The 16,443-nt window shown below is 37.1% G+C and overlaps 1 protein-coding gene across 1 annotated transcript; it reads right to left on the bottom strand.

Moving 5' to 3' along the window:
- Nucleotides 1–7,506: 7,506 nt before the first annotated feature.
- On the bottom strand, nt 7,507–8,943 carry LOC105229872 (uncharacterized). Its single transcript, XM_011210360.4, has 2 exons — nt 8,842–8,943; nt 7,507–8,777 (listed from the first exon to the last, which is right to left on the bottom strand). Exons 1-2 carry the CDS (start codon nt 8,926–8,928, stop codon nt 7,638–7,640), a joined length of 1,227 nt encoding a protein of 408 aa, XP_011208662.2. The 5' UTR covers nt 8,929–8,943; the 3' UTR covers nt 7,507–7,637.
- Between the last annotated feature and the right edge of the window lie 7,500 nt (nt 8,944–16,443).

The raw sequence follows: 16,443 nt of genomic DNA, 5'->3' as shown, positions 1-16,443 counted from the left end.
ATATATATATATACTTTCATACATAGCGGCAAATGTATATAGCGTCATTGTGCTTGCAATATTTAATTTGAATATTTTCCTTTAATTTATTTCCATTCAATTTTAGAAACTACAAATCATCACTGTTTTATTAGTTTTGTCCATTTTTGTTGCAAAAAAGCTTTCTATTAAAGCACCTGCATTGTTTTTGTGATTTTGTGATTGTCGATTAACTGTAAACTGACCACTTATGAGCTTTAATTATAACTTTGTCGTTTCTTTGATTATTTTTTTGTTCTCTTGCTTATCTTTTTATACTTTTTGTTGGTCGTTTTTGCGGTTTCTTTTAATTCTTTTTTGCGAATTGCGAATTTTCAGATGTTTATGTATTTATGTATGTGTAATTATGTTGATCTGATGCTTTATCGCCATTTATGCAAAATCAATACTTAAATATTTTATATAAAAAGTCAACAAATTAAAACAAATTTTGGAACCAAGTCATAAAGAGTCACTAAAATTGATGGCCCACATTAAATCATTTTAGTTAAGAGCCCAAATAAATAAAACTTAGTTATCTTTGAATCATTCCAATTGAAGGTTGGCTATTTTTAGGTCTAATTTGTTTGATACTTTACATAAATACTTATATAATATAAATACAGGGTGTGCCATCGCTTTAAATAGGTTTCTCAATAAGGACGCTGCAAAACTAGAACGGAAAGGAAACCAAACGACGCCATATTTTTCCCCGTTCTTTTGACATTTCTCTTCAGTAAGGTTTGCCATTTCATCATAGAGTCAGAATTATTAAAATTTACTACCGAAATTCGGAGTCAGTGGCCTCAACTTTGAGGGCGCTATTTCAATTTATGGTCGTCATAATCTGTCCTGTAGTTAGACAAAGAAGTTCCCGTAGTTTCGAGAATATTGCTACCGCTGGCGCATCAATTGAGGACGACCCCAATCAGTCCCTCACACGTCGTTCTCAAGCGTTGGGCATCTTTGTAACTCTTAGCCTACTTCCTTACAATATCAAATTGATGCAATAACTGAGCCGCTTGACCACCAGAATCGTCATATGTTCGTTAATTGGTCTGAGCTGCAACTTGAAAAAGATTCGGATATTCATCGAAAAATCATCTTCAGCGATGAGGATCATTTCTGGCTGAATGACACCACACGTACTCTATGAGTCATCATTGGATCGGCGACGTCATTAGGCCGTGGTCGATGCCAACATGCCAGCGCCGTGGTATATGGTCGAAAGTTGGTTTCAGTGCCTGAACTTCTACAAGCGTGCCCGCGGTGGTTATGCAAAAGAAATCGAGTTACTTTTCTAGCGGTGTTATTAAAAAAATCCGTTATAAGTTGTAAACTTTGAATAACTTCGCCATTCGTTAGCCATAAATTTCAAAAATTTCACTCATGAACCCCTTACACAGTTATATATACTCAGTTCTAAAAATTCAGTGTACATACATATGACAAAAACATCATGACCAAAGGCTTGTCTAAGAAGTGTACTAGTCATTTAGTAACGAACATTTTTGGACTTCGGACCAGTATAAGGTCATTACTAGGTTAAACATGACTCAACAGCAAAAAGACTCAAAGCAGTTAGAAAGAATGTTCCTCAGAATTTATTGGAGTCGTTTCATCAATGCATTCAAAGTTTTTAGGCTCATTTGTATTATTCGAAATGATTGGAGGAGTTCAAACAACATACAAAAATTACCCAACTGATCCCTTAGATTGCTAGGTGTACGATTAAATAAATAGCCAGTCAAATGACTGACACTGAATCTGAAAAATGTCGAAGTTTAAAGGTTTTGGATCCATAAAATAATACAGTCAATAGAAATCACTATTGATGGAAGTTGGTAAAAAAAAACCGGCTGGACGGATACTGATTTGATCAAGCGCCTCGTGCCACACTGCGAAGCAGCAAAAATACCCTCCACCAACGGTATTAAAAACTAATGACATTCACTGACCACACGGAAGCCAAAATTTGATTCCCTTCTACTTATTCTTGCAAAATCTTTTGAAAAGTAAAGCGCACGCTAGCAATCCTCCAACCGTTAACGCTCCCAAGGCAAACGTTTTCCAAAATCATTGCCATACCGTTAGTGATGCACGAAGAAATAATGAAAAATTCAGCTGTTACACTCAATTGATGCACCCAAAAAATACCCATAATAAATTGTAAAAGCGATTGCTATATTTCAAAGTTTTAATTATTTATACAGATGGCGCACCCTATAAATATTATAAATTAATATAAAATAAATAAAATAATTTGTCTTTGTTTCGTCAATAATCATATTGCCATTTTTTCGTGCATATCCAATGTTATAAATCTTTATTTGAGCGCCGAAATTTTTTATGACTAACAGCCATTATTGGCTTATTGGATTGCACTAAATCGGTTAGATAAAAGATAACTTACTTAACAAACCAATAAAGGCTGGCAACTTTTGATGTTAGCATCCTCTAAAACATTGTAAATAACCTGATGATTTGGGATATATACTTAGATATGTAATTACATAGTATACCGTACATACTATACGTATATATTTCGAAGTCATTTGTAAGGTAGCTAACACTGTGGAAAAAGTTAACTTAAAAGTGTTTGTTTTTCCTCAAATAATAAAAAGTTTAGTTATAGAGGTTTCGATGTGAAATAAATTCTCTTGAAATGCATCAGTTGTTCTAAAAATATTAGCTTAAACTATGATCAATGCATGTTGGTTATCCGCGCTAAAATGTGCAACATATATTTTTTGCCAGATAAGTAGTAGGGAGATCTGATTTTTTAATAATTAGAAATAATTGAGGGAGTAGTACCAAACTAAAGACATTTTTGGTAAATAATAAATCTAATTGATATTATAATATATATTATTAACGTACTTCAAACCTTTTGATTAATCTCTTTTCTCTACATCTCAACTAGCCCTAGCTACACGAACTATATTACCATCGTCTATGAAGTAGGTAAAACTCATCGACTTTGTTCCTTTCACCAACCTTTTCAAAAGTCTCGTTCCGTAGGTCTGCTACCAATGACCTAAGACAATTTTTCTATCTCACTATAAAATATACGAGGGCTGTCCGATAAATAACCGACCTAACCATGATGCACGCGACTTTTTCAAAATTTTTTTTTTTTTATTTTTCTACATAGTCTCCTTGTAACTCCACACACTTCTCCCAGCGATGCTCCCATCTCTGCAACACTTCCAAATAGTACTTGGCGTCTTTGTCTGCAAAATACGAGTTCACGAAAGAGACTGCCTCCTCATTTGACGAAAATCTCTGGCCGCCGAGCGCAGTTTTAAGTTGAGGAAACAAAACAAAGTCGCTTGGTGCTAGATCCGGTGAATAAGGTGGATGGTCAAGCAGTTCGAACCGCAATTCGTGGATTTTCGCCATGGCGACTGTTGAGGTGTGAGATGGTGCATTGTCTTGGTGGAACAAGACTTTCTTTTTTTGCAAATGTGGCCGATTTTTCGAAATTTCTTCCTTTAGCTTGTCCAATAATGATGCGAAGTATGCTCCTGTTATAGTTTTTCCTTTTTCAAGATAGTCGATAAAAATAATTCCATGGCTGTCCCAAAAAACACTCGCCATCACTTTCCCAGCCGAATACACAGCTTTAGGTTTTTTTGGGGCTGGTTCCCCCTTTTCAATCCACTGTTTAGATTGGTTTTTTTGTTTCGGGCGTATAATGATGAATCCAAGTTTCGTCTACAGTTATCAATCGGCGCCAAAACTCGGTCTTATTGCCTCTAAACTGAGCCAACAGAGCGCTGGAAATGTTCATGCGCGCACGTTTGTGGTCTAGCGTAAGCAAACGCGGCACCCAACGCGCGGACAGCTTTCTCATGCCCAAATCTTGGTTTAATATGTGACAAACAGTTTCTTTTGACATCTTCATAATCTCAGCTATTTCCCTAACTTTAATCCGGCGGTCGTCTAGTACCAATTGATGAACTTTAGCGATGTTATCGTTAGTGGTTACAGTTTTTGGACGCCCAGGACGTTCATCATCTTCCAAGCTCCTGCGACCACGTTTAAATTCAGCTGCCCAAAATTTTACGGTGGTAAACGATGGTGCAGAATCACCATACACAGAGTCCAACTCATCTTTGATTTGTGAAGGCGTATTGCCTTTCAAAAATAAAAATTTAATTACAGCTCGATATTCAATTTTTTCCATTTTGGGGAAATCACCGAAATAGACTCACAAAAACGACTGTCAACAGATAAATGCGAAAGATAAATTTCTGAAATTTTGGCGAGTAGCTATTATAATATGCACAATTTGAAGTAGAAAAATATGTATAATGAACCTTCGAAAATACCTTTATTCGTCCAAAAATTGTAAATGTTATTTTTTTCTTTATAACCAAATTGGACTCAAGCGGAAAAAAAATACATCTTGACTACTTTTCAAACTACGACAAATATTGTCATGGAGTATTTTTATTTTTAAAGCGTGTTCACCAAACGGTAGCTATCAGTCTACGTACACTTTTTTTTCCTGGACCTATTTAATAAGTCCCTCACTCTTGTCATATTTTGGCCATTATCTGTTTCACTATCTTGCATTTGGTTGTAGATTTCAATCTGTCCAGAGCTAGTTTTTCAAACTATCTATTTAGCTGTTTTTTGATCGTTCCTAATACTATATTCGACTCGTCTAGTGAGACCCTGACTTGAACATTCCTCTAATTTTTCGTTGCCAAAAGTGTTTCTATGACCGGAAACCCATATTATGGACCAGAGGAGTTGATCTGCCGGTGAACTTAAAACTTTCTTACCTTTGTAGACTACCCTGAAATTTGTCTTTGGTGCCGACAAGTCTAACAGAGTTTATCTGCTTATAATGTAGCTTTTTATATCCCCCTGTAATTATTCATTGGAGCTTCACAAGCTTTCTATTTGCTAGTACTACCACTTGGAAGATGCTACCAGAGTTTTGAAGACGTATGGAGAGATATTAAGATCCTTAGAGTACGCCGATGAGCATATAGTACTTCGCAGTACATTTTGGACCCGTCGGTATATATGAAGATAGTATTCCGCTCCCCTTCTAAACCTCTTTTCTATTCACGTCTGCAAGGTATTCTCACCTGGAAGTTAGTGTTGGAATTCAAACTTTGGAGAATATAGTCTGAACCATTTTGATTTGTTTTGAGCTGGTTCTTGGTATCGCTATGTTTTTAACTGTTCCAATTTTTATCCCCTTGATTCTTAAAACTGAGAATGATGTTATTTTTTCAAATGTGGATTCAAAATGCAATCAAATGACAAAAACTTTCTATTTACTGAATTCTCAGGAAAAAGATTTGCCAAAGCAGTGCAAAACTATTTTAAGAAGATAATAATTAAAATAAATTTATAAATCATGTGGGCATAAATCTGAGCAGCACAAAGAATGCATGTTAATTTAACTTAAGATATCTTTCAGCCTCATAATTAAATTTAAAATTTTCGAAAATTCGACACATCTTCAGTTCAAGACAGTGTGCTACTAAATAGTCTTCAAAAAAAATTAACTAAACACTATTCATTTAATGTTGTTGTTAGCTAATGCGAAGCCACGCAGTGAATTTTATATAAAATTGTTCATGAAAAGTGTGTCTGCGCGTGTAAGCCATCAGCAAGTCTAACCTTTACATGTGTTTATAATTAATTACGGTAATATAGGATGCGCAAATTAGAAAAATAATTTCAAAATAGTTTTTGTTTTCAATTCCATTTTGTTTCATATTTCATGCCCACACTGAAATAAATGTGTGTGTATTCAGCACTTATGTACACGTGTGTGTGTTGGTACACACGCAACAAAAGTTTTTAATTAAATTTAATACTTTTGTCTTTTTTTATCAGCCACTAAAATGTGTCACCTGTGACAGCAACTGTGTCTGTCATATTTTGTGCTAATAAGCTGAATGACAAATGCCAAAAAAGTTTGTGATAAATTGACAGTTAGTTTCAATTTTGATATTTCTCCTCCGCAATATTTAATTTTTTATTGCGAAGAACTAATTTATAAAAAATTTCACTCTTTGCAAACTAATATTTCAAATTAATTTTAATAAACGCATAGTTGCATGTTTGAACTAAATTAATATTCAGCAAAGTTACAGTTATAAAAAAAACAGTTGCTAAAAAAATTCATTAAAGTAATTTGTCAAATTTCCTCTCACTCTCATCGCTGTCACTGCTTAGCTTTTATTTAGCTTTCGGCTGACAGTGCAGTTATAGTTATTTTATGACACGAAGCTTTACTCAACGCTTCACCACTTTTTCGCTCAATAATTTGTTTTTGTTTTGGTTGGTAAGTCTGGCCTTTAAATTATTTTGCGCTTTTATTGCTTCACAAATTAAATAGAAAATCATAATTAATCATTTGTGTTTCGATTTTCTGCAAATTTTTTCTACACCATTCACTTTTTCCTCCCCCCTTTTAACCTTATTCGTGAAATTTCGATTATATTCATACATAGTTTTGTCTATGTTAGTTACGCATCGCAAATTAATTAAAATCTTCATTAAATTTGTTTTCATGCACAGGCGCATTCAATTGACGGACTTGAACTCTGTGACAGCGTAAATTGGATGGTGCAACTCGTGTGAAAGCTCAAATTGTAGGTTAGACGATGAAGGTACCCTGTCAGTGATTAAAGTCTATGGAAAAATATTTAGTAAGAGATTTTTTAGCAATCATTATTTCACAGTGCCACTTTTCGGCTTCATTGCATGCTCCTGATGGATTAATTTTTCGAGAAAAAGCAAGCTCTTGAGCACAATGAGGAAGAAAGCTTGCTGTTAGGTCAGGCAAATGTAGAAAAACTGAGTTAAGTCGAAGGTATTTCCTTGTTTTCTGATAGCCTAGACATACAGAAGCCACTAAAAGATCCTGACTCAAATTTCGACATAATTTTATGATAATACTGTTTCTAAGGAAATTTTATACCCTTTCCAGACTTTGAGGTTTTTAAAAGATACAGTTTTAGAAATAATTGTTAGTCAACTAGGGCTGCAAATTTAGACGCGATCCCTTTCAAGAACTATACTCCTGTGATGCACTGAGCGATGAATACTATTCTTCATATTACATCGGGATAACCTAAATGCCACTGAAAACGAAGAAAAATATTGAAAAATCAGAAAGTACTTCCATTTCGGATATTATTCCTTATTTATCGAACGTAGCCAACAAATAGACTTCTAGAGGGAAGACGATCTAAGGCTGATGTCAATGTCTTGAATTTGATCAAGTCCAGTTCGCTATTAATTGACCGAAAACAACAGCAAAGCTACGTTACCACTTAGTGTAAGCGTCTAAAACCCGAAAGCAAGTAAAATAGAACACAATATTTTTTTTGGTCCTTGATTCTCGTTTTCATAGTCTCACTCGGACCCCCGATTACTTTTATCCGATAAAAAGGATGTACTCGTATTTTTTTTAAATCTTACTATATTTAACAAATTTAACCTAAGCCGCAGAGCATGGCTATATAAAAACAACAACAAAGTCATATAACAAAAACAAATATTCGGATGAAACTATTACGATGATAGTGTTCACATGGCAACAATACGCGCACAAACGTCAACGAGCGAAGCAATGAGCGTTTTCATTGACGGAAATAATATCTAGATGGTGGCAAGTAACCATTATTTGTGTTGGCAGCCTGAGACAGCGATTGCTCCACAATCTGCAGCTGTTCCTCAGGCTGTGCGGTTAATTGTTGAGCGCCAGCAGCTGGCACCACTGGAATCTGTGCGGACCGCTGCTCATCAGCTTGGATGGTAGAAGCTGATTGAGTTACCTCGGAGGCAACGGCGTCCTCGGCTTCTGCTTGCTTAGCCGCATCGAGAGAACCAATGACGGAGCTAACCGGGGCGACACCTTCATTGTTGACTTGTGTCGAACCACCCAAGGCGTCGTATTGTGATTGAATGGTTTGTTGCGCATGTGCCGCCTCTTCGGCTGTCTTGTACTTAATGAAATATACTTCGGGCTTGGCCGTGGTGGTGACCGGCTCATATACCTGTGTGTCAATATCTGCCGCATCTTGTTTCTTGTTCAGCACATAGATGACAGTCTTCTCTTCATTAACGGCGGGCGTGATTTTAAGTGACGCCTTCGGTTTGGACTTGTCAGATGACTTAATGAAGACAACATTATAGTTTTTACGTGGTTTACCGACGGTCACATGACGCTGTTGCACTTCGTCCTCATCGTCTTCAGGTGCGGCGTGCAGGTAGAAACGTTTCGAGATAACGGTTTCGGGTTCAACGATTTGCTGTTGTTGTTGAAAGTGTTTTTGTGGTTGTTGTTGTTGGAATTGCAACTGTTGTGGTATTTGCTGCTGCTGAGTGTACTGCTGTGGAATTAGCTGTTGTGGCTGCTGCTGCACAGAGTTTCCACCGGCTAAAGTGGGGACCAAGTAGCGTGCCTGCGATTGACCTGCAGAAGCCTGCGCACTAGCAGCAGCACCAGCGCTATTAACCGTAGCGTATTGTTCGCTATTGAAGCCAACTAATTGTGGCTGGGTGTTGAGCTCTAAGTTCGGTGCCAAATTGGCTGATTGCACGGCCATAACGGTTTGCAGATCCTTCAGAAAGTCAGCAGTTTTCGGTGTCATAACACCAAACTGGACATGCGGCTGTGACACCATATGCTGCAACTGTCCACCAGCAGCCGTTTGTGCGGCATAATGGTATCCCTGCTGTGGTGCGGCGGTGGTGGCGACAACGAAGACGCAAAAAACCTATATGAAGAAAGAAATAATAATAAATATTTGCTCAGCGCCTGCTCCTGTCTTCCGCACTTACAATAAATCCACGCATGTTCATGCTTGCTTGGTTGTTGCTGGTTGAACGATTGTGTGGGTTGTTATGTACCTCGAAGGTATCACACATGGTTTTTATAGGCGCACACGGCGCAAATGTCGTTTGCTCCACAAAAAAATCTTTATTAAACGGTAATTTATCTAACAAGCTCCATTCAATTGCAATTCATTAACAACTCGGCGTTAATGCGGCAGGCGCCGTGAATAAATGCCTGCGCGTGCGTCGAAATGATCAGCCAAAAAGAGAGGGCTAAATCAAAGTTGATGGGCGGCATGTGACCGGCGGCTGCTTGCCTCAGATCTCCATTCACATTTGCTTGTTACACATTTATACATTCGTGTTCATAATTCAATAGAAATATTGTTTACATATGGCATCACAGTGGCAGCTAAATCATGAATTAGAAGCTAATCCCTCTGTTGCTGATTCATGAAAATCATCTTCAAGTGGTGATTGTGTTAAAACAAACTGAGAGAAGTGCGGTGCTTGTAAAAGTGTCTCTGCTTATTCGATATTTCATATCTCTTAAAATATTTTTCATTCGTTAAACTCTATTACCTATGATCAACGTAATCGGCCTACTGAGAGTACTATTCGCAACCCACCACCCATCTTGAGACCCAGCATTCATTATTGCGTAATATTCGATTGGACAGACCACGTTCAGCACGCAGTGAAGAAAATATAGCAGCCCTAGCTGGCGTTTATGGCAACTCAGAGTGACGTCTGGAACGACTGGGCACATTTTACGTCGAGATTTTAACTGGAAAGCGTACAAAATACACTTTGTACGAGAAAAGTAGCCGCAAAATTGCCGCATTTGGGACGAAGAGTAACCTGAAGAGATTCAAGAGTTGCCTTTCATCAAGAAAAAATATCGGTTTGGTGTGGTTTGTGGGCCGGTGGAATCATCAGGACTTATTTTTTCAAAAATGATGCCGGTGAGAACATAACCATCAATAGCGACCGTTATTGCACCATGATAAATGACGTAAAAAAAATACCTAAAAATGAAGCTCGTGATCTTGGCGACATTTGTTTTCAACGAGAGGGCGATTATTCTAATCGAGGAAGATTATTTCAATGATCACAGCTTATCAAGAATGACAAGGCGTTGTTTCAACTGAACACTTCGAGAAGAAAAAAATTATTAATTAAATTTTGCGAACTAGTTTCTGTGAGTTCACATTTTATGTCGAATCGGTTGAATATAATTTTGAAGCCAGTTTAATACTCTTTTAGAATTACTGAAGTTCAAAATTCCAAAAATTTAATTAAGTAACATTCACTTAAATCAGTTTAATAGCAAAAAGTTAAAAGACACAAAAAGAAATTGAAAATTCCATTTTGTAGTTCAATATTTGTGCCACCCTGCTTTGAAGGGTCAGTGTTAACGCGTTTTTTGCCAATTTGCGCTTTGTTTGTGCGAACGCATTCACAGTTGGAATAATTGAAATCATATTTGAACATCGCAGCGCTAACAGTTAGCATTTTTGCAGCATGAACGAAAAGAAAACAATTAAATAAACCCTCGCAAATTTTTGCTAAATTTATTTACAAGTTCGTGTGTGTGTGTTGAGTTGGTAGCCAGCATTGTCGAAGCTGTTCCACTGTTTTTGTTGGAATGTACAATTTATTTCATTTTGCCAACAATTTATTTCCCACAGTTGCAAGCCACTCACAGCAGCATCGATATCTGTAAGTCCTTGCAACAAATTGATGCATCATACTTTTGGGAGATAGAAATTTGCAACCGAATTCAAAATTTGCTGAATTCGGTAAAGCTATTTCGGTGCGTGTCTAAAAGTCAGGAATGCCATTGAATTTTTTTTTTGTTATTATTTGTTTATTTAGTCTGCTATGGGAAAAAACGAGCTTAATATTAAATTTTGTAGTTCTCAATATTTGACAAAGAACAATTGAGATTTAGATAGGAGCAACAAATATTCAAATACCTAGCAATGTTTAATATCTGTACATTGAAGCTCATACTCGTATCTGTATATTGGCTCCAACCTAGGTAAATATATATGATATACATATATCAGACACATTTCTCAGTCTAAGGCAAGTTAACGAATATTATGTATGTTTTTAGGTTAGAACTTATTATGTAGAAGACTGTTCCGAAGATCATTCTTTTGGAAATCCTTTGCGCTTTCATCCTTTGTTATTTAATTCAAGAGAAAAAAACTCTATTCATCTATAAAGTTGTAAAATAAAGTCAGTAAAAATTAGTTGTAGGAAAAATTTAGAGAAATTTGGATATAATAAGACCTTGCCAGGTGCTTTTTAACTGACAATTTTAGCGATTAACGTGTTTTAGAATCAGCAAATCAAAATGGATAAGAATATATACATATGTTATATTTTGTAAATTTTATTCGTAGGTGCCTACACCCTCTTGTGCAACGTTCATAATATCGAAAGTTCTTATTTTCAGGATTTTTTTTTTTAATTTTTCTTAAAAATATTTATTTCATGTGAACAATTAATTTACAATGATACAAGTAAAGAAGGACTAAGTTTAGTATGTATAGCAGCATGATATTTTACAACACCCAGAGGTGTTCTAGTAACTGATGCCCGAAACATACTGAAATTATGGAAGGATCATGAAGAACTTGAAATAGCAATTACCCGCCTGAAGAACAACAAAGCCGGCCGAGCTATTCAAACTCAGCGGCGAAAAACTGACAAGAAGCATGCATCAGCTTCTTTGTAGAATATGGTCTGACGAAAGCATGCCTAACAATTGGAATTTAAGTGTGATCTGCCCAATCCACAAAATGTGAGACCCCACAATCTGCACCTACTGCCACGAGATAAGCCTCCTTAACATCGCCCATAAGGTGCTAGTGAGCGTACTGTGTGAAAGATTAAAGACCACCGTCAGCAAACTGATTGGATCTTATCAGTGCTTTAGACTTGGAAAATCAACAACTTACCAGATATTCATCATGCGCCAAATCTTGGAAAAGACCCGTGAAAGGAGAATCGACACTCACCACATCTTCGTCGATTTCAAAGCTGCTTTCGACAGCACGAAAAGGAGCTGCCTTTATGCCGCTATGTCAAAATTTGGTATCCTCACAAAAATAATATTGCTGTGTAAACTGACGTTGAGCAATATCAAGAGCTCTATCACGATCGGAAAGTACCTCTCCGAGCCGTTCGATACCAACAAGTTACTCATCATCCCCATCCTGCTATAAGGTACAGAGACATCAACGATGACAACATCAGATGGGTCGGATTTCGAGTGAAAGGTTCTGCGGGAGATTTGTGGTCCTTTGCGCATTAGCAACGGCGAATATCGCAGTTGATGGAACGAAGTTCTGTACGGGATATACGACCACATTCACTTAGTTAAGCCAGCGAATATTGCTTGCACATGTCATCCGTGTGGATGAAAAGCGAAACAGTCACCGAATTCAACCCATTTTTGATATACGGTCATACCATTATCAGGAAAGAATAACCCAAAATTTCAATTATGGTATATGTATATCTCACACATCATCACGATATTTGCGATAAAAGATCAACTATAGGCACTGGGGTCTAAATGTTTTGTACCTAGGGGCTTGAACAATTTTAATTGGATTTGGGCAATTTTTAAACATAAGATAGGATTTTTTAAAGGCGTTAAACGTTTTGAATGTACATATGCATAAATTTAGTACGCTACTGTAGCAACTCATGCACCGTATTTCTTTGGAGAGCTTTAACGACTGCTACAACTATTTATCATAGACACTGTAATCACGCCGCCGTCATTCATCAAATACTTTACCGCTTGTATTGTCATGCACATACATATGTAACCAATTGTGCCGCACCACACATGAGTATATACGTACGCAATACGCCCCGCCCGTTCTTGAGCAGCACTTGTAACCCTTTTCCCATTATTCTCTAATGTTAAACCTTTCAAATGATTTTTACCTGCTTTTATTGTTGGTTTTCTTTTTGAGACTCATCATATTTTCGCTTTCGAAATTATTTAAATCTATTTTTGATTGGTGTCCGTCATACCACCCAAGTACTGCCAAGCAACGCGGCGCGTCCGTAATTGTTGCAACATCAGCAGAGAGCGGAAGATACTGAAGCGTTGATTGCGGCTGCTAAGTACTCACCAACACATGCACATGTGCTTGTAAGTAGTCAATTAGTTATGATGTCTCATTTAAACCGTTTCCTAATTTTCTTTCTAACACGCACCGCGCTTCGCCCACTTGTAGATTCATTAGCCGCATTGCAGAGGAAAGGCGAGCGCTGCTCTTAATTGCTTTTAGGCCTATTTCTGCTTCGTCAACCGGTCTCTTATCGCGTGTTCTCTATTTCAATCTTATTTCGCTCATTTCTTGTATTTATTTCAAAGGTTTGTTGCTTGAGTCTTTTGTTGGCTGTCTTTGTGGCAGGTCAGTGCCATGTGGCTGTGGCTTTTTATGCTCACATAGCTGGCCATTAATAGGCTTTTATTTTTATTGTTGTAAGTTTTTCTCTTTAATGCTTATTTGTGAAATTTCGGTAATTGAAAACATGACAGGCAAATAAAATTAAGTTGATTTATTGCATGTTACTTTCAGGTAGGCCTTAAGCTACTTTACTTGTGTAAGCGATATGTGTGCGGGCATAGGTGTAAATTAATTTTGAGGTTAATCAATGCTGAAATTATCTTTATTATTTTGACCCTTTTTTTTCTTTTGGTGCCAATTATGATGTCGGTCTGTGACTTCAGACTGTTATGTTATTTTGCATTGTTAATCCGCTCATTGGTAAAAATTCAAAGAAAATATTTTATCCCGATTTGACAACTCCAATACCTGATACAAAAAATCTTGTTCCTGTGAAATCAAGTACCCTCTCGGACCAGCCATCCATCGCGGAGTTGATCTGTATCCAAGCATTCCGAATTAATTCTAGAATTTTAAACCAAATTACTCATCATCTCTGAAGATCTCAATTATTGAATATGAGACTTAAATCTATTAAAAATAAAGCAGATTTACTGCCATCGGGATTAAAACAATGAAATGGATTGGATGCCACCATCGTATATTCGGCCTCATTAAACAATTTGTAAAAGCTGTAAATCATGAGTACGAAGCTTCCAAATATTTGAACACATTTTTTTCAATATTTTCAGAAGCGAAAACCTGTTTGAAGGCCATTAATTGAAAAAATATGGATTCTGATATATTTCCGAAGCTACTTAGCATAGTGGCGAAAAAAGCCTGCAACATTTATATGACAGTAATGTATTGTTTCCCTTCAAACCATAAGGCTAACGACTATGACGAAGTGGTCACTGACATAATTACTAATTTCTCCATCTTTCTATATTGAATGGCTTTTAAGGTGCATATGTTACATTCTGAGAACGAAATATAGACACCGGGGGACAGATCTGGAGAATACGTTGGATGCGGAAGCAATTCAAAACCAAATTCATGAAATTTTAACATCGCATTCACTGTTGTGTAAAAGAAACAACACTTACCTTTTCTTATTCAAATGCCCCAATGACCAAATGTAGCGACTGCCACGTTAATGGATTTTCCCCTTCAAAGACAGTCGTAGAATATTATACCACATGCATCCCAAAATACTGGTGTCATATCCTTTCCAATCGCCTTTTGCGCCTTTCCGGCAGTTCACTCGGCTGACCATCTATTGGACTTCGGGGTGAAATAAGGAAGCCATGTTTGATCCATTGGCACACATCGATGAATAAATTCGATTTTATTACTATTAAAGAGCTTCAAACACTCCTCAGAATCACCAATTATGTTTTGTTTTTGATGGATTGTGAGCTCACGCATCACCCATTTTGCACAGAGCTTTTGCATACCTAAATATTTAATCAAGGGATATTCCTTTGATAGAGAGCATCTGAAATTATTTTGGGAATTTTTTGGATGTTTTCGTCGGTTACAGTCTCTTTTGGTCCAAGGTGCCCACTTCGCCTCGTTCAAACTTAGAAAACCACATCTCAGTGGTTGATTTACCTGGTAAAGACTCAAAATAATGTTGTTAAATCTAAACTGTATTAGTATTTACCCAAAATTTTGGTCGATTTTGTTTTTGCAAAATTCGCTTTTCCATCACTTCAAAGAACTGGTATGTCATCATACAGAGAATCATATATAGAACAAGCAAACAAATTTGATAGTTATCGGAGGGCTTAAACCAACCGGAAAAAATAATTTCTCCACTATTGCACCTGCGTCAGAAATCATAAGGCTGCCTATTTATTTGAGCATCTGGTATAGCTAGTTCGGATAGAGAGTAACGCTTGGCAAGGCAGCTAATATAACTTTTGAATAAACATCTTTGTGTGTTCGTATCAGAGGTATCGTACCATCTATTAGACCACTTCTCGATTAAAAATGGTAAAATCGTGTCTGCGTTTCTGACACGAAGAAGCCTATCGTGAAATAAATCAACTTCTCGAAGGCTGCGTTAAATTAACAGCTTTTACTTTATAATTATAACAAAACTCGTAATTTGCAATTAAGCAATGCCAACAGAGATTCAAGTAGTGATTACTAACAGCAAATAATTTTTCTACTTTATCAATTTATGCATCATAACCCTCCTCTCGCAAAATTCAAGATCTCTCGATTAATTCCGGCAATACTTAATACAAAATCAAACGAACACAAACACTTGTGTATACACCACAACTTATCGCTAATGTAACAACAAATGAATCCAACAGCATGAACGGAGAAAAAATAGGTTTCGTATTAATTGCGTACGCAAAATATTTGAACGCAATTGTGGTGCTGAAACAAATGCCGATGATTTGCGGCAGCATGCATGTTGACCTTGACCGAAAGCCACGGCACGAGCAGGCTGTGCATGCGCAGCTGCGGTCAGCCCACTACCGCTGCAGTTGGTCGGATATGGGTCAATGTTTTGGGGGCTGCAAGTGCAATATCACTTCACTGTTGGCCGCAGCGGATGCAGCTATTTGATTACGACTGCAATTAATCAAGCGCAAATGCCATCAAGCAGCCATACAAGCACACATATGCATACATATATACATAACAACGCAACAAGCCGAGCCAAGAGGAAATCAAATGAGAAAATACCGATGGGGGCATGCGCACGCAGGCAAAACACGCACCAACGCTGAGTTACGCCGCAAAACAAAAACAACAAGTGATATGTGGATTTATGTGCGTAACTAAAACACGCATCAGTAGTCTATTAGCTAAACAGTAATCGTATTATGCAAATTGCGTTGAAATTTCATGCGTGATTTTTTCCTCCGAAAATCAGCGGCGGCGGCGCTACTTGTCAATCTCCGTTTTATTACACTCTATTTATGTGTGAAATGTGCCGACTGAGGCCGATGTTTGATTCGTCTTATGCGGCACCTAAAGTGACAGCTCGACAGCCACTTCTCTTTCCGATGTGTAGTGTCAATCAATCTCCACTTGGGTGGTAATTATGAAGACGTTTTACAATTCATTGAGACAAATGAGAAAAAAGCTTTTAGGCATACATATGTAAATTGTCTTTAAAATATGCAGGAATGCGTAAAATTTGTTGAAAGGCCTACACCTT

Source organism: Bactrocera dorsalis, chromosome 2 (genome assembly GCF_023373825.1).
Source record: "Bactrocera dorsalis isolate Fly_Bdor chromosome 2, ASM2337382v1, whole genome shotgun sequence".
In the NCBI taxonomy this organism is placed as follows: Eukaryota; Metazoa; Arthropoda; class Insecta; order Diptera; family Tephritidae; genus Bactrocera; species Bactrocera dorsalis.
This window is presented reverse-complemented; position numbering and strand designations above follow the sequence as displayed.